Source organism: Falco rusticolus, chromosome 5 (assembly GCF_015220075.1).
Source record: "Falco rusticolus isolate bFalRus1 chromosome 5, bFalRus1.pri, whole genome shotgun sequence".
In the NCBI taxonomy this organism is placed as follows: domain Eukaryota; kingdom Metazoa; phylum Chordata; class Aves; order Falconiformes; family Falconidae; genus Falco; species Falco rusticolus.
Window position 1 is genome coordinate 30,595,564 of NC_051191.1, and position 23,161 is coordinate 30,618,724.

General features: G+C 37.3%; 1 protein-coding gene across 1 annotated transcript in view; it reads right to left on the bottom strand.

Annotated features, from left to right (window-relative positions):
• Nucleotides 1-23,161, bottom strand: part of OTOGL (otogelin like) — a 101,815-nt gene that overhangs the window by 18,610 nt on the left and 60,044 nt on the right. Inside the window, exons 31-46 of the mRNA XM_037388300.1 lie at nt 22,939-22,965; nt 17,885-18,052; nt 16,048-16,326; nt 15,310-15,427; nt 13,994-14,073; nt 11,951-13,072; nt 10,219-11,222; nt 9,370-9,547; nt 8,348-8,490; nt 6,961-6,984; nt 6,742-6,834; nt 5,884-6,073; nt 3,413-3,627; nt 1,423-1,564; nt 899-1,084; nt 202-414 (exon numbers count right to left, since the gene is read on the bottom strand). Of these exons, the coding sequence (XP_037244197.1) occupies nt 202-414; nt 899-1,084; nt 1,423-1,564; nt 3,413-3,627; nt 5,884-6,073; nt 6,742-6,834; nt 6,961-6,984; nt 8,348-8,490; nt 9,370-9,547; nt 10,219-11,222; nt 11,951-13,072; nt 13,994-14,073; nt 15,310-15,427; nt 16,048-16,326; nt 17,885-18,052; nt 22,939-22,965 (4,182 nt within the window). The remainder of the gene's footprint in view (nt 1-201; nt 415-898; nt 1,085-1,422; nt 1,565-3,412; nt 3,628-5,883; nt 6,074-6,741; nt 6,835-6,960; nt 6,985-8,347; nt 8,491-9,369; nt 9,548-10,218; nt 11,223-11,950; nt 13,073-13,993; nt 14,074-15,309; nt 15,428-16,047; nt 16,327-17,884; nt 18,053-22,938; nt 22,966-23,161) is intronic.

Below are 23,161 nucleotides of genomic sequence, written 5' to 3' on the forward strand. Positions count from 1 at the left end.
TTGTTTCATTAATAAAATTATTTCAGTGAGTCAGTTCTTACAAAGAAAAGAAGCCTGCTTTGGTGTCTCAACCAGCCACAAGTACCTAAAAATTACTTCTGAAAAATGTTACCTTGAACCCTGTCTAAAGTTTGTCATCTGTCAGTGAATGTCAAGCGCTTGCCTTATACATCTGTTACTGAAAACAAGTGTGGTACGTACCGCAAATTTTCTTTGGGCAGCAAGCGCTCTCTTCAATGACATGGACGATAACTTCCCCTTCTCTTTCACAGAGTGGGGGTGGATCCTCGTTGCATTCAGGTTCTACAGCAACAATGCTTCCATTTTCTAAACAGTTGTACATGCAACAGCTTCTCATGGACCCATTCCAGATCTCCCCAGCAGAGCGGGGTTGTCCTTTGTTATCTGTACACGCTAAGAGAAAAATCATTACGTCCCTTCAACAAACAGAGTGCAGATTTCCTGCAAGCAACTATGAAGTCCGTAAAATAATTGCATAAGACCGCTGTGGAGCATTATGATCAAGGAATCAAGAAAAGATGATGACCTTATAAACTCCAAATGAACAAATGCTTTGCCATGAGTGAAAATAAATACTAAGCGCAATGGAAAGAACCTGCCCATGCTATTCTTTCCTGAGTACTCCAGGAAAGAAAGCCTGAGAGCTATGAAAGAATTATTGTAATTTTTCCCCAACAGGAATGCGTTGGCACTGGGTCTTGAATCCAAGTGAACTGAAAGCACACACTGTGGCAGCTTGAGATAAACTAGGCTCTGCTGAAGAGAGCTGTACAAGATTGACACTTACTGAGGGCTGATACAGAACTTAAACATCGCTTACACTGAGCTGCAGTTAATATTAGCACATCTGCAAACCACACTGTCCTGCTGCACTTACTACATTTTTCTTCTGGTATACAGAGGCCAGAGTCTGTTCTATGGAGAATAGTGCCATTTTTACACACACAGTCTTCCCTTAGATAGAAACAGGGAGAATCTTCATAAAACCATTTATTCAAGCACGTCTTGGCTTCACAGGGTTGCACACAAGGCTGGTATTCCTTGCCCTCAGGACAACTCAGTGCTGCAAGTCATAAAAATAGGACATTGAATGCTGCTGTTATTCTTGCAGCATTCAATTGGATAAACAGGTAAGAACAAGTGAGTGTATCACAGAAAGCATGCATTTATATTTTTAACAGTACTTTAGGTAAGCAACTCATTCAATCAAGATTAAAACTGATTCACAGAACTTTGACTAAAACAATACATCTTAGGATTTTGTTCCCTGATTTACTAATAATGTGATAGAACAAGGTGGTACTTAAAATAACAATAGAAATAAATATATTTTTAACTCATTGCTAAATACTGCAGCAGTGTAATGCCACACTGGGGTATAAAACATAGCTATTTGCTTACAACAGTAATCAGGTGTCCTCCATTTAATGCAGATGTTGAACTTGTTGCATAAAGCCACATATGCAGAAAGAGCATCACACTCGTAATTCCAAAAAAAAGTACTGTTGATCCACATCTTCTCACAAAACTCCTGTGGTGACACCTAGGAACGTATTGTAATTGAGAATTAACAGTAGAAGAGTTTTCTGTAATTAAAATAAATCATTAATACACATTAATCACAATAATACAGCTGGAAGGGAAGAAGATCACAAGCAGTGTCTAAAGTAAAGAATACCATTTCGTTCAGAATATTCGTTCCACAAAATTAAACTGCCAGAACTTTTTATGCTCATTAGTAGGCACAGAACACAGTCCTAATGAGATGTCACAGTACTTGCAAGAACTTTTGCATTATAGCCCTGTCAGCTAAAAGTCAACAATCTCAGCTAAACACTGCTTCTATACCTTCCATAAATTCCTGTTGTGAACAAATTATTAGCAAGTGCTCTGTTTCTGTGTCTGTAGGACCTGATAGCCTACATTACTGGGTCTAAATGCAGTTGATGCAACCTATCTGTTTCTGGTTTTGTTTGCATAAGGCTGTAACACGGTGGAAAAGTCAGATTTTGTTTCATTCTGCCTGTTCCCTACTGTGCTGCAGCCCAGCTCTCCCTGTGATTTCAGCAAATCTTCAAGATGTCACTCATTTCTGCCATAAAGTTCATTACACAGATGACTCTGTTGTTATCCTTGTACAGTTGCTTCATGCCTGTGAAGCGCACAATACACTCCATCTAATCTGGCTCTGCCACTATCTAATGTATATGAAAGAAAACAAATTTCATAATGGATTAACCAGATTCTTGGCAATTTTGATGCTATGCCAGGTTTTGCTAAAAACCAGGAAAAGATGCAATTGCATTGTGTCTGAGGCTGAGAGTCTTCCTGAGAATATATATGAAGAGGAATTCTGACTATTCAGATTCCTTTTAACTATTTTTAAATGAGATCTGTTAAAACAGTAATGAAAAGCATCCTTCTACCCACTGGTGCTACTCTCTCCCCCTTCTTGATTCCAAACTGTTTACCACTGCTCCCTCCCATTAAGTTTCTGTGGCAAATATCTATTAATCTTTTTTTTAAAAAAAACTTCTTTAACCCCTTCCTTTCAGAAGAACTCCCTCCATTTTTTTTTCTACCTGGGGAGAGTGAAGAGAGGTCTTGGGAGTTTGAAGGAAGGGGCTCAGCTGCCTGCAGTACCTTTAACAGCATTTGTCTGTCATGAAAACCAGAGAGTAACACAACACAAACCAAGGTGTCTGGACACATCTATCTCTGAGAAAGAAAGGGCCACTTGAGCAATTAATCCTTCTGATTTTTAATTTAGTGGGAAAAGTAAGTCAGACCTCAAGAGATTTGGGGCTTCCTCATTTCCCATTCCAGGAAGCACCTGGGCTGCACTGCCCACCTCTAGTGGTAGTCTGCATGCTACAGCTATATCCCCATTAGAAAGTACGGTGTCCAGAAACAGATTATAATGATTTCTGTAAGAAACGCTACCAAATTGTTAACATAATAATGACTACATCAACATTTGTTTCACTGGAAATTTCTTTAGTCCAATCAGTCTCAGACTGCATGTGTTGCTGTTGTAGGCAGCAGAAGCATGAGGCTTTCCGTTCTAGTGACCAACGTCAAGCATAAAAATAATTTCTGGAATGTGTTGGTGTTGAGATGGTGATTTGGTGTCTCTCCTTTGAGCTTTGCCTGCTAAATAATTTAAGAAACAGCACAATAGCACAGACATCCATATATATGTGTTTTTATAATGGACAATATTACAAAAGTATTAGAAGCCAACATGACAGACGTATTACAGCAACCCATCCAGCTGTAAACTCATGGAAATAAGAAAACATTACAAATGTGCACATATATCTTACTCTTTTCTTAACTATGCACCTTTTATGTAATTTGCCCTTGGAATTTCTCTGATCTTTGTACTCACTTTCTTGTGACAAGGGATGAAAATGCTTCTGTTTAACAGTTCCATACAGTATGTGCAGTTATCTTCAGTACAGTTTCTTACTGGCCTCCTGGTTGTTACATCAAGTGATTTCTCAATTTCCCAGCTCTTAATGAACAGTTCGATTTCCTCCATATTTGTAATTATTGTCTTGTTTTGCATTTTCAGGTCATCAGTAGGGTCTCCATTACACACCCCTGGAGACAGAGCATCATATTCAAAGCACAAACAAACATGCCCCATTATTTCCTTGGGGAAAGAAAAGTGCACTTGATAAGGCAAGCTTAATCAGGCTCACCTGTGAGAATTAGCCAACTGAATTTATAAATGAAGGGAGCAGTATGTCCACTGTAGTTCCAGTTTTCTACTTGTGATTTAAGTTGTCAGCTCAATGGCTTAGCAAAACAAGCAGATCATACGATACAAATAATGATAACTTTCCCCACAACTAATTAACTTTTGAGAAGAACTGCTACCAAAACGTGCTGCTGAGTGTAGCAAACTCATTGACATGGCACCAGATTCTGATCTCATTCTACTGAACAGCGATCAGTTCTATGTGAGTAAAAGTACACAGCTTTCAAATATTCTGCGTGTCACTTACAATTTGACACTGTACTGAAACTTGATTGAACATTCTAAATGCAAGAAGTTATGAAAGGAATCTTTTGATGAACAAAATGCTTCCTCTAGAGAAAATATTTTTCTTACTTAATTTCTTAATACAAAACCACTGCAAAAAAATGACCCACCCAAACCCCTGACATCCATTGGCTACCTGAAATCATTATTGTATGTATTCAGTTAATTAATCAATGAAAACATATACTTCCTATAAGCACATAAAAAATCATTAATGGCAAAATTGTAATCCTCATAATACTGTTTTACATCCTAGGGACTGATCAGCCAAAATTCCTATATCCTTTTTAAACTTTCCTTCCACACTGCTAACCACACCCTAAGTTCTTGCTTTCACGCTTCCAGCCCTACTTCCTGATAATCTCTAGGGTCCCTTGTTAGAACTGGGCTAGCTTGGCATGACGGGCTGTTATTCTCTCAGACAGCATGGAGAAACACAGAAGATGGTATCTGTATGATAAGAAGCATTTGACAGGAGCACAGCTTTCCAGTATTCTTAACACTTCTGCTGCTTGCTGCTGTCCTAATGCCATCCCACAAAACTCTGCTGACGTTAGAATTTGTAGGGCCATATTATAGAACTGCAGAATCAATACAGCTTTAAAAAAGCCAAATTACCACATAGTCCCATTATTTCATCAGTATGAGAGTGAGAGAATAGGAGAACAGACAGGAACAAACATCAGAGAATAAGAAAGAAGCACTAAAGGAGGCTTCAGGCTTTACTGTGAAATATCAGGTAGAGTAACACTTTACTTTATGCACCAGATGTTGGATTTGTCTGCATAGTCTTCCTCTTTTTGTCTTTTCATGGCACAAAGAGTAACTATTCTATTTTCTGTCCTGCCTTTGACCTCATGTCATCCCAGTCTTTTTAGCATGCACAGAGAAGATGGCATAATACTGGGAAAAGATGCAGTACGTGCCAGGGCCAGCATTCGCCTTCTCTCACTAGATCTGGGAGAACTTTCCTTTTGTTCAAGCAGAATACAGCAATTTATTTTAAACACTTAGTTTGTTTATATGCGTATTTAAACCATATCTGAATTGTTTTGTTTGCTTTTACAACTAGAAGCAGTTTAAAAGATTATAAAAAGTTCATTTTCCTGTTCAATGTGGGGTAGATCCTGTAAAATTACGATGCACCAGAAAATGAATATTTATGATAGAATAAAGTAACTCTAAAATACCTGCTTACACACTTCCATGTAATTCATACTGGTAGAGTAACAAAAAGGCTATTAGGGAAGCCTAAAACATGCTAAATTTACTGTCATTATAATTTAAGTCTGAGACACTGCAGCACAATTTTGGACACTAGATCCAACCTTAAGAAGTCTGAATTTGGATTTACTATCCTCAGGGGATTTGGACCCTTCCCTCCCAAGATACACCTTTTATCAGGATTTGCATAGCAATAAGCTGTCACTGCCATTTTCTCCCACAATCACTGAAATATACTGTCACTATCTGAACTTCTTTAGCAACCGGTTTTCCACTGAAAATTTTTCCCTTTACTTGACTTCAACAATATTCTTAAACACAAGCAGAGAACAGTAAATTTTTTAAAAGTTAATCGGATACAATGATCATTACTTGCTATGCAAGCTGCTTTATTAGCAAGCAGTGCCTTGAAACAGAATTATTGATTTATTGTATTAATTAATAGAATTTCATAAGCCCACCCCAAATAGGATTGTCAGTGTAGCTAATGGGGGTTACAAGGAGAGCTATAAGGACAGCAGTTCACAGACAAAAAAGGGAGGTATAAATATTATTAAATAAGAAAAAAATTGCCACCACAGCCTCACCACAAAGTCCTTCTGTCTTCATTGATGTGTTAGAATGTAATCCATACTGTATATCTATGATGCCTGTAATGTGAGCCCACTTGATGCTAATGCCAGCTGGGGTATTAATGACATACATTGCACCAGTATCCTGAATACTGAGTCCTTCTTTTGAAAATGGTAATGATTGAACTACAGAATCCACTACTACCTAAAATAAACCACATACAAAAAAAGGGAGAAACAGATTCCAAAGACGTATCTTCTATGTCTTTACATTTTATGGCAAAATATATTTTTCACAACCTCTGCCACATATAATAACATTCACAGTGCTTAAAGCACAGAGCTTCCCATCAGTGACATTTCCTATAACTGTAAAATAAGTAGGCATGAGATAAAACAATGATACAGAAATGCCTTCTAATTAATGAAGCAATAAATCTTATCACATATCATATGATAAAACAAAACAAAAACCCCCCACCCTCCCAATTATTCAAATTTATCTGTTCTAACATGTTATTGACTAGCAGGAAAGGCAGCCTAAGGATTTATCAAGTCTTGGAACATTTCTGTTTGGTTCTAGGTTTTTTGGAAATATGGTCTCAACTATAAATGCTTTTGCAGCTTCTTTAAAATCTCAATAGAACTTGGAAGAATCATCTTGGATAAATGACATAGAAGTGAAGCATGGTATCAGAAATGTATGTTTTTTTGCTTCTAGCATACCATGAATTACTGGGAACCTGAACTGCGAAAGTAATCCTAATCCTGTAGTACATCCGTTATAAATCTAGTCTATTGCATTCTACAACAGAATAGCTCTCCAATGTCTTTTAAAGTGGACACATGCTATATACTGTGATATATACTTACTTTTCTTGCTAAACGATTGATAAGTAATTTATATGTGTGTGTTGTTACATTTAATTTCTTAAAACAGAGTCCTGAAGTGCTTGCAGGGGGAACCTTGAAAGAAATGTGACAAGTTTAGTTACTATTGTTTTTCTAATTCTGTACCAGTGCTATAAGGATTTTTTTCAATATGTGCAATATTAATGTATTTTACAATTAGTAAAAGAAAAAAGTACTCACTAGATTTCTTATTGAATTTGCACTCTGGAAAACATGAAAAATAGATTAGAAGTGCAATGATAATCAACAGCATTCTTATTTAGCAAAAATAAGTTGACTGTTTTCTTTGTGTTTGAAGTTCTTCTACAATCAGCTTCATAATTAAACTAATATAACATATTCCTTATAAATAATAAAAAATACACATTTCCCTGCTAATGTAGTGCAACTTTCTATTAACTTTTTCTGGAAACTTGATTTACTTGTTAAAGATTTAAATCAAAGGGGTTTATGTGGAAAATAACACAGAAAAGATAACACAATGTGCTGAACAAGTTGAATTAAAAATACCTAGAAATACAATGGCCATGCCAATAAAATCCCCTGCCCTAACTCTGATGTCACTGCTATTTTACCAAGGCATCTTTCTGCACAAGATTGCAGCTCATATATACCATACCTCAGCTGGCTTTTAACTAAACAGCTTTACCATTGAGAGCAACTCATTACCAGCGTTGGGATACTCAGCATATGCTGCAAAGCCCTTTCAAAAACTTTTTTAAAGAACTACAGCTACAGACTTCTAAATGTGAGCTGCGTTCACACCTTTAGACCGCAACCAAGAAACAGTGAAGAGAGCAATTTAAAAGAAAAACTCTAAAACGTATAAGACTCGGGACTTAAAAATCAAGTGTACAGTTGCCCAGTGAGAGTAGATAAAATATCAAATAGGGATGGGAAGGAAAGAAGCCTGATGAAGATCCTCATCAGGAACTTTACCCACAAACCAAAGATGGAAATAAAAGCCAATTGTTCAAGGGCTGCATAAATTAGGACTGTGGACAATGCAAAGGAAATGTATGTACAGATTCTAAGGATGAGACTGATCTGACCTAAACTGGTAGTCTAAAAATAAAGTGGCTGGATCCCCACTGTAGGCAATACAGAGAGTTAGACAACTACAAAGAACAACTTGTCACACTAATCCCAAACTCATTAGTACCTTCCTAAAATGACTACAAAATATTTTTGTGAGTATTCAAAATATTTTAGTATTTTCACCGTATTTTAAAGTATAAATTCAAGGCCTCGAGAAGATTTGTGGGTGGAGAGCCTGAAAGGAGACATGTAGATTCAGAAGTTGTGTCACCCTTGACAATTTAAAAGGAACCTACATTTGAATTTCCTTATAAAATAATATGACATTTACTATTTAACCTGAGATATTTATTTTTTTTATCTAGACAGCATGATTAAACATGGTCCTTGAAAATTAAGTAACTTGATGTTTTTCAATGGGTATGACTTCTATTGGAAAGTTCTAAGTGATACATTTTTGCAGAATTTCATACCTATAACACAAAAATTTAAGAAACTTAAAATTATTGTGGAAATGCAAGAATCTTACCTGATTAGCAGGACATTTTTCAATATGAGCAACAATAATTTCTGCTGGTAACTTGACTAAAATGTAGGAAGCCATATTACAGAGAGCTATGTTGTTTCCATCAAATGTAATAACACTCAGTTCAGACAGTACAGAACATTGACCTAAAAAAGAACTGTCATTTAATGAGGTTACCACAGAACTGAATACTGGGCATTAATAAAACCTTGCAGTTTTAGTAATATTTGCTTTCATACATACATTCGTTTATACATTGATGACCTTGATCTGCAGACAGCTTACTGAGCTGTAAGCAGAACTGAGTATCTTATGTTACTCAGTGGAAATACCTTAACCTACTGCTATGTGCTCAGCGTAGGGGGGAAAGCTTAAACTGGTGAAAATTTTCACTTGGTCAGTGTTCTACAGGCAAGGTCAATGAATCTGTACATTGTGAGAAAAAATATATGTATTGAAATAGGCATATTTTTGGGATACTGATAATGAGAGACCGATCCATCTTATCTTGAGACAAATATTTAAAAGTGTGATATTGGTGTCAATAATGATACAAAGTTTTTAAGCTGACTGCTCTTTGGCCCTTTTGTTCCCTTTGCAGACAGTCACCTGCCAATTCCTGCAGTTTCCAAGCATGAGTAAAAATTGTAGTTAGAGCTAACTGAAATTTGGGGCTTCTGTCTTTCAGAAAATGCCAGTATTTGATTTTCCTTCACAAAATGTTGAAATATCAACATTTCTACAATAGAAATTCTGAAAAGTCTCAGATGGAAAATGTTGATGTTCATGTTGCAGATTTCATTTCAATGTTTTTATTAAAAATAAAATATTTTTACTCTCTTGAATGTTAATTCAAAGATACCAGAGTATTCAGTATATTTCATTCTGTTTTGTTGATAAACAGCTCTTTTAAATTCTTTCCAGTATTCAACCTCCTAGTCCCACTGTAATAAACCCTTAATTTGTTACTCGAAATTTACAGATCAAGGCTCTAGGTTGTATTTAAAAATAAAAGAGTGACTTACAGGGACATTCCCATTCTGGGCAACAACTATCAGTATTAACTTGAACTGGCATTCCTCGAAATCCACAGTCTGGCTTCTGCACATCCTTAGGGCAGTTCCTTGAAAGGTTGTATAACATCCAACCCATATTAACACACACATATTGGCTACATTTGTCGACAGGTTCAAGGTATCTGGGCTGTCATATACGGAAAAAACAACCAGAATCAACTTTACATTTATTGCCCTCGTGAAGTCCAAGTGATTATGTGTTCATCACCCTGCTCTGAGACAGAATCACCAAATCTGTGTGACCTCTTATCAGTTATTTTGGAATTAGTTGCTTTCATGTGGTAGTAACAGGTGACAGTGATGTCCATTCACCCACAGCCTTCCTGTTCCATCTAGCTTTGGGGGAGTGCCCTATGTACAGCATTAAGCATTAAGGCTACATGTTATATTCAGTAATAATATGAAGCATTTTAAAAAATACAGAATCATCCATAATTTTAAACACAATGACAAAGAAACAAATAGAAAAAAGACGGGGTGAGATTATGCAGAAATCCAAAAATTCCATGGATTATGGCTTTTTCTGCACCTCAAATATATTTCGCTACCTAAAATCAGCACATAGCTTTGAAAGGTGGGGTTTTTGCAGAGCAATACATCCATGTTGCAAAACGTACCAGGGCAGTATAAGAGCAGTGATACAACAATCCTCTAAGAATAACTGAGTATTTTAAAATATACAAAGAAACACAAAAATAGGAGATATTTAAAATCTCTGGTATTACACACATAGCATAACAAAATGTATGGAAACCAATATATATTTTAACACATAGGGGCAAGTAAAACTGATCATACCACACATTCAGAAGATGTAGACATCAGTGCATGTATCATTGTATCAAAGGAAGCCTTGTCAGCTACAGCTGTCGTTCTTTCTGCGCTTGCCAGAGAAGTTTGTGTTTCCACAGACTCTGAAGAGGAAGTCAGCACCATTCCACCACTAGAATGAGATAAATCTATTATAGTTCTGGTCTGCAGTTCTGTGGGCTCTGATAAACTGAAATAAGGTTTAATATTTTTCTGTGTTGGGATTTTGGACCAATCTGATGCTGTTACATCTGGGACTCCAGAAAGAGAGAGATTTTTTACTGAGGTGGTATTTCTTGAAAAAGCCACACTCTGAACTGCAGTTACTGTCAAATAAGGCAAGGAAGACTTCTCAGTTGTGGGTGACTTTGTCTTGGTATCATTTCTCTCCTCATGTGAAGTCTGGCCACTTTCAAAACCATCCACAGTTCTTTCAAATGAGGTTGCATATTTAACTTCTGAAGCTGTAAATGAGGTACTCTTCATCTGTGATAATGGACTTGTAGTACCAGTTGTTTTCATGATCATAATTTTGGGAGTTTCTTTAGCACTCTGTGAGGCTTGAGTCACTGCAGATGTAAATAAAAATTTGTGTGACACAGGCACAGGTGTTTCTGTGGTGGTAGGAACTGAAGCTGAAGCCATATAAAACTCCAAATTGGCAACAAAAGAATCAGTGGTTTTTGTAGTAATCCTAGAGACTACAGTAGTGCCAGAAGCAACTAGCAAACTGGCTGAAGAGCTAGGCAGTATTTTTGCAAAAACAGAAGGTGCTTTTAAGGATGTAGTGTTCCCTGTAGTGTTCATGATCAATGGTGTAGTGGATTCAGTGATGATTCCAGCTGATATGGCTGATATTGTTCCATCTTCTTCTGAAGAACTTACCGAAGAACTCTGTTTTCCTAGAGAAACAGTAGAGATATGAGTGGTCTTAGGAGGAGGTGAAGACATAGGGACCCTACTGGACTGGCTTTCTAAAATGGTTTCAGGAGCTGTAGGCATTAGTAAAGAGGGCATTACAATAGGTATCTTTAGTGCTGCTGAAAGGCTCGTAGAAGGGTTTAAAGTGAATGTAGAAAAATCTATAGAAGAAGTTGGAAAGTCTGTAACTGGAGTTTTTAAAGTTCCTTCTGTATCTAGAGATGAAACTGATATTTGGGTAGCAGTTATATTTTGTGTTAATGATGGTTTCCTACTGACAATGGGAATCAATTAAGAACTTGTAATATGAGCTGTCACGTAAGATGGTACTGATGTTGATAATGAGATTGTAGATAAAGATGACAACTTTGTAAGAGAAGGGTCTTTGGGAATGAAAGTGCCTGAACTTTGTGCCACAGAGTCAGTTTTCAATTCCGTGTGTGAACTGCTTGGGTACTCTGTAATTTCTGAAGTGGTTATTAATGTGGCATTTAAAGGTAATTCAAATGTCTTAAGGGGGAAGACTGTAGTCATAAGGGATTTTATTGGCTTTTTAGAAATGGATGACACCAAAAAGGAATCAGTATGCATCATGTATTTATTTTCTGTTGAAGCTTTCCTTGCTACAGACATATCAGAGAGTGCTGGACTGACTAGAAGAGTACTTTTTTGGAAGCAACAGTGACATCTGCCATAGCTTTGGGCTTCAGAGAGTTAGTCAGAGAATGCACTGGTATAGGTACTGTGCATGTTACAGAAGAACTCAAAGAAGTGTTTATAGGGATTTGGGAAGCAACCTAAGGTGAAGATACACTCCTTATGGGCAGAGCAGCAGAAACACTGCCTTTTACTAATGGAGATGTCTGCTTGGGAACAGTCACTGGAATTTCCACTGAAGATAGAAATGGCTTTGGAAAAAAACTAGTTAAAGAACTTGCATTTAATGATATCAGAGAAGTTTTAGACAAGAGTTTAGCTGTTTCAAAATATGAAACTGTGATTAATTGAGGAAAACTTGTCTCCAGGCTTGCAAATCTAGTAGTCATAGGAATATGAGGAGCAGTTGAAGTCAGTGCAGGAAAGGGTGTTGGGCGAACTGCAGTTTGACCAGTGCCAGACCTAGTTCTAACAGACAAACTAGATATAGGAGAAGTTGGTGTGCTTAGTGTCAGCTGTGAACCTAGGAGAAATACAGGTCTTGTGACAGTTGCTCTGCCAGCCAGCAAAGCAGGCAAAGACACTTCAGAGGATACTGCTGCTCCCTTAGAATGACTTACTGAAGGACTCCTACTCTTCCCAATCCCTATGGGCAGCTCAGAAGTAACAAAAGGTGGCTTGGAGGTTAAAGTCGTTAATGCTGAGTTAGGGGGAGCAGTTCCTAACTGAGTGGTTAACGTTTCGAGTGGAAATGGATCTGCCACTAGGGACATGGGTGTTAATAATGCAGAACATGTTGGAATAGGACTTGCACTGAGCACGGTTGGTTTAGTTGCTATTGTAATGGGTAAAGTTACAGATGCAGTAGAACTGACAGTATGTGATGTGACTGCTGGTGCTTGAAGAGCAGTTGGAAAATCTGTTGAAGAGATGAGTTTGGAAAGGACAGTAGGGCTGGCTGTGCTGTGAAGTACATCAGAAGGCTCCACTGTACTTGGTAATGAAAATGTTGAATAGGTGGCAGCATTAGATGCTTCCAATGAATGAAAGTCTGTAATGGCCTCTGCTGATATATTCATTCCCCTTAAAGTTGTGTTTGCCTTCATGGTTATTTTGTCTGTCACACCAGTATGAGTTGACTCAGTCCCTGAAGTAACAAATAAAGGAGGTGTCTGAGGAAATCTCTCCATGGTAGCACCCGTGTGAGAGATTAACAATGAAGGTTTTGTTCCAATTGCTGATTCTGTAGGTGTTACAGGTATGCCTGAAAGGAAAAATGCATGTTTCAGTATCTTATATGGATTATTGGTAAAGCAAAATAGCAACATCTATCTCTGCTCAAAAGCCACTGAAATATTAGCAAATCAGAGCATCATTTTGCTGAGAAGATAACTTGCCAATGGTTCTAGGTTCCCTGATTACTTTGAGGAACTCAGCTAACTCAGTAATTTTTCTAATTTTCTTTGCAAATGAAGTCGCTAATTTTTTATTATAAGCGAAGCCCTTGATTTTGCAGAACAGTTTTGAAGCAACATGGGTATTCCATGGGAAATTTAGTAAATCCAAAATAGTAAAATATTTGGAATAAATATAATTTTGGAAGGTAGTATAGTATATGAGATAACTTTGTACTAGCAAATATCAAGCATAATGTATTTAATTCAAAACCTGTAAAGTAAAATAAGAGACAGAATTAAAATGTAATTGCTATTTTAAAAGAATATTATATACCCAAAATAAGCAAATTATATGCTAACTTCACACATCAAAAACTACCAAATAGATGTACTGAATTTGTTAGTGGTAGCTTATCAACTGAAAAGTCTGAACTTTTCACCACAGAAGTATTTCTTCCATTTGGGATCTTTCTCTCATATACATATGATATGCTAGCAGTATATAGTTAAACATACTTGTGGTGAGTATAACACTATCACAAAAGGTTACATTTAACACACTATTAAACAAATTAAAGAATTCAGCTTTAGAAATGGCTTGTTTGGATATAGGAGATCTATTTTGGATGACTGGAAATGGAGTCTATGTCCTACAGAGACATTCTTCAAGAGAAGGATGTTCTGGTAAAGCATTTAATAAAAAAAATCTATGTACATTTGATTAAAATATTTCCTATGATCTCTAGAGTGATTTATAGGGTTAGACTAATATAATAAAACATACTTACAGTCTTCTGGATAGACACATTTAAGTGTGACCTCATCAAGGATCATGTTTTTGGGACAGTATGGCAAGCATCCTTCAACCCTTTAAAATATTGTATAGTTAATTCTAAAACCATGGTAGAAATTATCTTCTATTATTTTATTCTGGCAAAATGAAACATTTGAATGTCTTCCCCATCAGAGTTCTGAGAAGTTTCCAAGTAATGGTGAAGACAGCATTTTGAGGCATTTTTTAAGGTCAAAAAGACATTGAACAGCACAATTCTGTTTCTATATTGTTAATCATTTTTTTGCATAGGCTGACAAACGTGATAACTTTGGACCATTCTTCTTCCACAACCAGGTGGAAGTTCAGATTCCTAAGCAGAAAGGTTTTCCACAGGATGAAGAACTTTTCTACGAGACTGCCATTTTACCCAAATATGTACATTTGAGATGTTAAAATACTTAGACAGATTCCATAGAAAGTCTCATTCTTGTGCACTTTCAGCATAGGAGAGTGTAGACAAGTCCATCAATTCCCTTACTTTTCATTTTTGGGAGATTTTTAATAAGAAAATCATGATATGAACAACCAGTATGCCTATATGGAAAAAGCTAAGAATACCAACAGAGAAAACCAGCAATATTACTAACTTTCCTAATCATAAACTACGTATGCCTAGGGAGGTAGCCTGAAATTTAAAATACAATTTTCCACCCGATTTCGCACCTTGAGGTTTTAGGCATTTTTTCTTTTAGTTTGCTGTGGTTCCATAGCTGCCGAAGATCTGAGGAGGCAGGAAATCTTGTTACTAAGTAACAAGATAACATCAGCCGTGTGAAATCCCTCACGGTCATACCAATGAGCATCTCTTAGTATAAAGTTCCTTCCTCTGACAGGAGAGGGCATAGTCCGCCCGTACTATTCCTACAGGTTTTGCTCCCTGTCTTGTAAACACCAGAAAGATACAGTCATTTACAGCATCATGGGATGCTGATGTAGGATGTGAATATCAATCCATAGAAGGGAATAGCCTTGATTTAATTTAATAGCTTTCTACTTAACAACTACCAGAAGCTAACCCCTGAGCTAAATGCAAACCCGCTTATTCTTCTGTTGGAAGATCACATGTAACCAGGAATGTATACTGTGGGAAATGAGAGGCTTGTTACAGATATTTTCACGTGACTTCTGAGAGTTGCTCACAAGAGTGATACTGACATTTGAATGAGTGGAAAGGAATGGATATGACAGCGGCAGTAATTTTCAGAATGCATATGGTATACATGTATTACAAAAAAATTACAGTAGCAATATGAGCTTAATTTTACTTACGGAGGAAGGAATTTACATGCTATTCCTTCAGGATCACTGCATGTTTTAACACAAGGGTTAGCACAGGATTCGTATCGCCATTCACACATTCTTCTATAAGGCACAGATGCACTGAGTTCTGAGGAAGAAGGAAAAGGTATTATTTATTGATTGTGTAGTCAAAAAGCTATAAATTTGTAGCCTTTTCTATAATGTACATTGGGTTTTTCCAAAAAATGAAAAAATAAAAACTAAGTACAGTAATTCTTAAGAACTTTAAATAGGTGAGGTTTTGTTCATTTTCAGTTTGAAGTATTTGACATTCAATTAAGTTAAAAGACACCGAAGCTCCAAGGATACAAACAGCTACTCACTTTTACAATATATTCTGTTTAAAAACCTTAAAAATCAGTTAAACCTGGTGAAGGTACTGCTCGTTGCAGAACCAATACAGTTACCCCATTCATTTAAAAGAACAGCTATCTATAGCTCACTAACAAAATATTAACATGCATCTTTTTGTGACATGCCACATTCATTTTGAAAGAATAAAACAATGAAAATATATTTCAAAGATAAAGTGATCATCATAGCTGCAAAACTTAGAAAATAATAGCATTTGGAGGCAGAATGGAAGACAAAGACAGAATAATAATTTTAAATAGGATAAAAAGTTGTTACTATTGCTGATGAAAGACAAGTCCTCTGAAGGCAAGCAGAAAAAAACATACTTATCCCTGGGCATTATGCAAAATTTACCTTCAATACTAAAGCTACTCAAACGTTTGAATTCTTCTGAATCATCATACTTTGCCACTTTAACACCAGATGAGGTAAGAATGATGAAAAAGCCTTTTTTACTGTGCAGTTCGAAGGCACTGAGCCCTGGACTCCAGAGACCTTGGTGGCGGAAGAAGGTGGCCTGTCTCCGAAAGGAGGCACTTGCCTGCCACTGTTCCAACCCAACGGTTTCATTGTCGTGTACATACAGAAAGTAGTTTGGTCTTTCAGCAGATTCAAGGGAAACAAGAGAGAGAGCTTTCACAGAAGAAAAAGAAAAAAAAAAAAGGTAAGATTTTCAGAGAAAACAACTTAAAAGTGAGATTAAAATCTCTATATTGGCTGTTAAGTGGCTCCTTTTATAGAAATGCTTTTCACCAAAAAAAAAAATCAGCTGTATGTAACACAAAAAAAAGTTAGAAATGCAGGGTCTAAAGGAGATCTCAAATGATCACATATTCCAGGGCCACCAGACAACTAATCAGTTAGATCAAAACTACATTCAGCTTACTGCTACCAGCCTTCAAAATGATTCATAAGCAGTCTCAAACTGGAAGGTTTTTATCAAAGTTGAGCAATTGCCCGATAGTTCACTGTACCAAAATTCCAATAGCAAATAACATCATGCATATACTGTAAGAACATGCATTACTTCACCTTGAGGTCAAGCTTTTTTTACCTACAGTCATATCGAGCCATACAGTAAGAAAATCTGTGGCCAAATAAAAGACTCAACCCTCTATTTGCTCTACCCATGTCAAAAATCAAAGGTAGAGAAAATTCTCTGAAAACTTAAGAACTCAGACAAAGACTGACTTCATATTTGTTTTTCAAATTGAACAAAATCTTGAAGTATCTTTAATCTAGGTTAATACTATCTTATTCCTTACAGATGTGAAAACTACATGTGTACTGCGCTGATATAATGAATGTTTTACTTCCACTTTATGTCAGTTGGAGAACTGACAAGACTGAATTAATTCTTCTGTTCTATGTACTTTCTTATTTCAAAATCATATCTAAAACCCTAACTTCTCCATTGCAAAACTGTCAACTGTGAATATAGTTTCAAATCTTACAGTGAAGACAGCCTTTCTCTATGTTGATTTTTGAGGGTATGAGATTTTTTCAACTAATTAAAATCCATGAGAAAGCATTGAAAAAATCTGTATTGAGTCAATTGGCACAAACCCAATGCATATGAAGACAGGAGTATATATGAAGAAGGAAAAATACATATTTATTTTTGTTTGTATAGTTTGGATCAGTCTCTGGTGAGTGAAAAATAGAGCTTAGGAATAGCTGTTCACCTAAGAAACTCCCTTCTGCATTGTGTAGAGATGCTGCTCACTAACAATGCAGGAGACAGATTGGTTGTTCTAAGTTGCACATATTATAGCCCACTGAAAGTCATGAAAAAGAGGAAAAGATAAAGTAGAAGTGATTTTACTGGAGACAAAAAAATCCTGCATGTACCTTCCATGTTGATATTTGCTAGATACAAATTTTTCAGTTTCCAATTATATAAAAACTAATTAATTTTTTTTTCACAAAGGAATTCTATTCACTTGTATTTTGCAATATTCCAAAAATAATCTTTGAAAAGTCAGCTTTAAAGCTGACAGTGGGGTTTTCCAATATTAAAAAAATAAAAATAAAAAATCAGTATTCCTCCTCAATTTTTAAATTGGCTACTTAATCCTCACTTATTCTAATAACTAAAAATATATCGATTAATTTAGAAGATGCAGGAAAAATAATTCCTATAGTTTGAAAAATATGAATTGCCATTAGCAAAATTGTTGAAAACACTTACATAAATCTTTATCTTTGAAAAGACCTGGAGTAATCATGAAACTGAAAAATACATTTTCATATGCTCCAGTTCTAGGCAGAGGAAATATCCTTCTACTGGACACATTGGCTCCTATAATTGTGTCGTTCTCTCCATAACTTGCCAAAATATAGGGTCCTTCACCAAGACCTAAGGGAAGAAAAATCAAACAGAAAAAGAAAAATCCTTCTTGTATAACATACAAAACTTAAGTCTTTGTTGACATAATATATTGCCTTAAATATTTCACCATCCCTGGAATCAAATACTAAGCTCAGTGCCTCAAGGTATTATGCTGGATCTGGTCTGTATCTATCTGTTCAGTGTACTCCCTTATTTGCTTGCTGCCCGGAATACGACAGATACAAAGCGAACACAAAAAAATGTGGGTAGCTGTCCTCACAAAATGACCTGCATAAGAAAGCAATCTGGGCTGCTTTGATATGGTCTGCAGTCTTTTACAAGTCCTTATTTCTATACTTTGAAAGAACAACAGAGCAACTTTAATATTATTCCCCAAATAGACACTGAAGCTACTCTAAGATCTACAAGGAAATTCCCCTCCACAAAACAGTTTTCAAATTCAGCCGTAATTCAACTTTTGGCAGCAATATTGCTTAAGAAGCTGTCTAGTTCATCCTCTCCCACAAACCACTCACTCCTACCCCCCTACTGCCCATGTACTATGCCATCCTAAGTGCTTCAGCAGTGAAGTGGTCCAGCTGAAAAATTACCAGCTGATTTTTCCAGTCTGATTTACCACATCATCATTCAAAAGCTCATGCCGATGTAACAGTGACAACAGCTTCAGCTGGTTCCACTGCCAAAATAGGGCTGGCCTAACCATGCCCCTTAGCAAACCCTTGGAGCTATTTCTGCTGGGCTGGAAAGGCTCACAGGGATTCATCCAGATACAACAGCATCCATCTTTGCCACTATATCGCATTGAAAGAACCAAGAGCAGCACACTCCTAAAACCTCGCCTTGTGAGTAAGAAACAAAATGTGTAAGTTCTGTGAAAGCTTTTAATCCTTACAGTGAAAAGACTGAACCCCTTCCCAACCTAAGACAGCTCCTTTCAAATATGACTCTTCCCAGAGGGAAGGAATTCTCATAATAATGAGATTTAGCTCAGCTAGAAGTTAAACATCAATTTCTGAAGAAAACTGCATGAAATAACTACTGGTTTTATATAGAAAATATGTTGGAGCTCATATACACATGAAGCCCACAAGCTTGCCACAAAATGACGACTTTCAAAGAAGTGGTGAGACAATGTATCTTAAAAAGGCTCTTTATTCTAAATCATTGAACGCTTATCCCTACATATTAACCAACATCTTGCCTATGACTTGAGCAAAAGGAGAAGTGAGCTGTAATTGATAAAGTTTCCATAAATAATCAACAGTTTGACATCATGCAGCACAAAAAAAGAATCAGAGGAGCCATCCTAGTCCTGAAAGGTGTTCTGCTGCCACTTGATGGTGAAAACATGCACACCACTGTTCTTAACTTTAACCCTGGCAGGCTGCTAAGCACCACACACCCGCTCGCTCACTCTGCTCCCCAAGAGAATCAGAGGGAAATAACTGAAAAGACTTGTAAACTCATAAGTTGAGATAAAGAGAGATTAGTAAGTTAAAAAAGACAAAGAAACAAAGGAAAACAAACCCAAGAAAAGTGATGCAAAAAACCCCAATTGCTCGCCACCAGCTGACCGATGCCCAGCTGGACCCTGACCAACACTAGCCCCAGCAAACTTTCCCCCCTTTTTTTATTGCTGAGCATGACATCTGTAGTGTGTTTGTGTGGCAAGGTTTTGGGGGGGGGGGGGGGGGGCTACACAGGTGGCTTCTTTGAGAATATGCCGTAATCTTCCCCCATGTCCAATGGAGCCAATGCCAGCCAGCTCCAAGATGGACCCAACACTGGCCAAGGCTGAGCTAATCAGCAACAGCGGCAGCACCTCTGGTATAGCAGATTAAGAAAAAAAACCCAAAATCTGCACGAGCGGGAGAGAGGAGTGAGACTATGTGAGAACAACGACTCTGCAGACGGCCAAGGTCAGTGAAGAAAGAGGGGCAGAAGGTGCTCCAGGCACCTGAGCAGGGATTCCCCTGCAACTTGTGGTGAAGATCTTGGTGAGGCAGGCTGTCCTGCTGCAGCCTATGGAGGACCCCACACCAGAGCAGGGGGGTGTCCGAAGGGGGCTGTGACCCCATGGGAAGCATGCACTAAAGCAGGTTTGCTGGCATGACTTGTGACCCAGCGAGGGACCCATGCTAGCATTCTGTTCCTGAATTACTGTACCCCATGGAAGGGACCCACACTGGAACAGTTTGTGAAGAACTGCAGCCTGTGGGAAGGACTCACATTGGAGAAGTTCATGGAGAACTGTCTCCTGTGGGAAGGACCCCACGCTGCAGCAGGGGAAGAGTGTGAGGAGGAAGGAGCAGCAGAAACAACATTTGATGAACTGACCATAAACCCCATTCCCTGTTGTCCTGTGCCACTCAGGGGGAGGACGTAGGGAAACTGGGAATTCACTTAAGCCTGGGAAGGGGGGGGGGGAAGTGTTTTTCTGATTTGAATGGTAATTAATTAAACAAATTTCCCCGCAAGTCGAGTCTGTTTTTCCCCATGATGGTAATGGCCAAGTGATCTCCCTGTTCTTGCCTCAACCCACAAGCCTTTTGTTATATTTTCTCTCCCCTGTCCAGTTGAGCAGGGGAGTGATAGAGTGGTTTTGGTGGGCACCTGGCATTCAGCCGGGGGGGGAAACCACTGCAGTGTCACATGGTATGGAACATCCCTTTGGGCAGTTGGGGTCAGCTGTCCCAGCTGTGTCCCCTCCCAGCTCCTTGTGCACTACCAACTTACTTGCTGGTGGGGCAGTGTGTGAGAACCAGGAACGGCCTTGACACTGTGAGCAGTAGCTAAAACATGGGTGTGTTATCAACACTATTTTCATCACAGATCCAAAATATATAACCATACTAACTAGATGAAGAAAATTAACTCCATCCAAGCCAAAACCAGTATACCTTATACTTTTTAAATAAGACAAAATTCCCTATTGCAAAGAAATGAGGGGAATTTAGCTAAACCCAGCAAGATCTACATGCTGTTACTGTACTAGGCTAGACTCTGTGGAGGGGAAAAAAAATCATCTGCTATGTGATGCTCATTATAGGATGAAAGTCACTAAAAAAGATGTATCAAAAGTCACATTCATATCATTGCATTTAGTCGTTTCCCTTCCTTTTCAATATCTTGCTCCCCACTGAGAACATGCACAGTATATGTATATATATGTATGTATATGTATACAGTATGACAAGTATAAGACAGGATGCCACAGGAATTGAGTCTGTTAAATTAATACCATTCTCATTCTAAGGAAATGTTCCTTACAGTACAATACTTGTGAGACCTGTGCATGAAACCTATCAATTTCAAAATATAATAGGTCCCAGTTCTGAAATTTACAGTACAAGCACAAGGTAACATCCTTCTAGAGCATCTCCTTGACTGCCAAGGTATGTTGCATGGTACATTAATCCACCCCCACAATGAATATGATGAGGTTATTAATTGAGACATTAGGGATTACTAAGATCATTCAACACAGCTGGGCCACTAACTTCACTCATTAAAACTAGAAGCAATGTTTTAACATATACCAAGTCAAAGAAAAAGCCCATCAATTAATTTAGTTGAGTTTTAAATTGAACCTGAGCAATCTCTTTTATATTTCAATGAAAGAAAGAAAAATAAAACAAAGTAAGCCACTTCAGACTGAAAACCTGGAAGATCATTGCATAGTGTGACAAATGTTTATAAAATTTATGAGGCTTTTTTATTTTTTTTCCAAAAATCATAGCATATTAACTATTACTCTGTTTAATCTCAACTCAGTATCATCAGAGATGCATCATATCCACCCCATAATTTTTGCAGAAAAGGACTTGAATTTCCCTGTGCCAAAGGCAATTAGTTCAGTGAAGTGAGAATTCAAATGGTAATAACCATGTATAACCTTCTAATAGGCGCATTTGAATTCCTTACTAATGTAGGATTGTCTGTTTGTGTTTATATAGGACAAATCTCAAGTAATACATGAGATGTTGCACAGAAGAACAGTATTTTAGCTATCCATACCAGAACAGGAGAGAAGAAGTCAGTATAACGACATAATGATATTAAATAAGGAATGTGTCACAAAATAATATACAACACTCCAGGCTGCTCCTACAAGTCATCTCTCCTTTCTAATGGATTTGAAGGTCCAGTGAGCTCGAGGGATTGTGACTATGTGATCCTGCCCTAGGGAATGGGAAGAACAGGAAAGAGAGAACCTCCAACACTGCTGCAGCTGACAGAAGTTCTTCTCAGCACAAGCTATGAAGGGTTTTATTTGCAGTGAGCATTGTATCATATTTAATCTGACATGCAAGATGTGTTGTTTTGCTTACAACTATGATGTTTGATTCCATGCTGCCTCTGTCCCTGGACATAAAGCAGAAAGGCCCATGGGGGTTTCTTTTGCTAACTTTGCTGAGCTCATTAAACTCACATACCCAAATGAGGAGTACAAAAAAAAAAAAAAAAGTAAAAATCATTCTAACCTGTGAAAGACAGAAATATTTATGATTTTCTTCCAGGGTTAGTTTGAGTGAACCGATATAATAATAATGTCTCTTGAGTATTCATTTTTAAAGGAGAAACAAAATAGAGGTGGGCGTGCATGTGTGCATGTGTGTGTAAGATAACCATCTCAAAATAGCATCATACAGAAAGAAAGATGATAAAACAGTACTTCAGAGATGCCTTCTGTATTCTAGAGTGGTCAATGTGGGGAATTATCTGCAAATAAATGCTTCATAAAAATGGATTCAATTTTGGAACTGGGAAGTACAGACTTGTTTCTAGCATATAGCTAGCTGGTATGCTAGGAAACATGAAGAGTAAGTGTATTCAGCAAGGTACATAAATATGAGGATGAATCAAAGACAGCAATATCAAATACTACATACCTTGATTGTAATATTCACAGTCATAAGCTAAAAGAAAAAGAAAACAAGCACATTATTATTACCAAGTAACAGCAGAATCTATGCATATCTGCATCCTAAAAGTGTAAAGTTTACTTTCATGAGAGGAAGCTTAATTTCCCATAATGTATTTCAGTCAGTGACTTTATTTCCTTAGGCTTTTGTTTAGTGATATACAGCTGTATTTAAATAGATGTGCCATGAC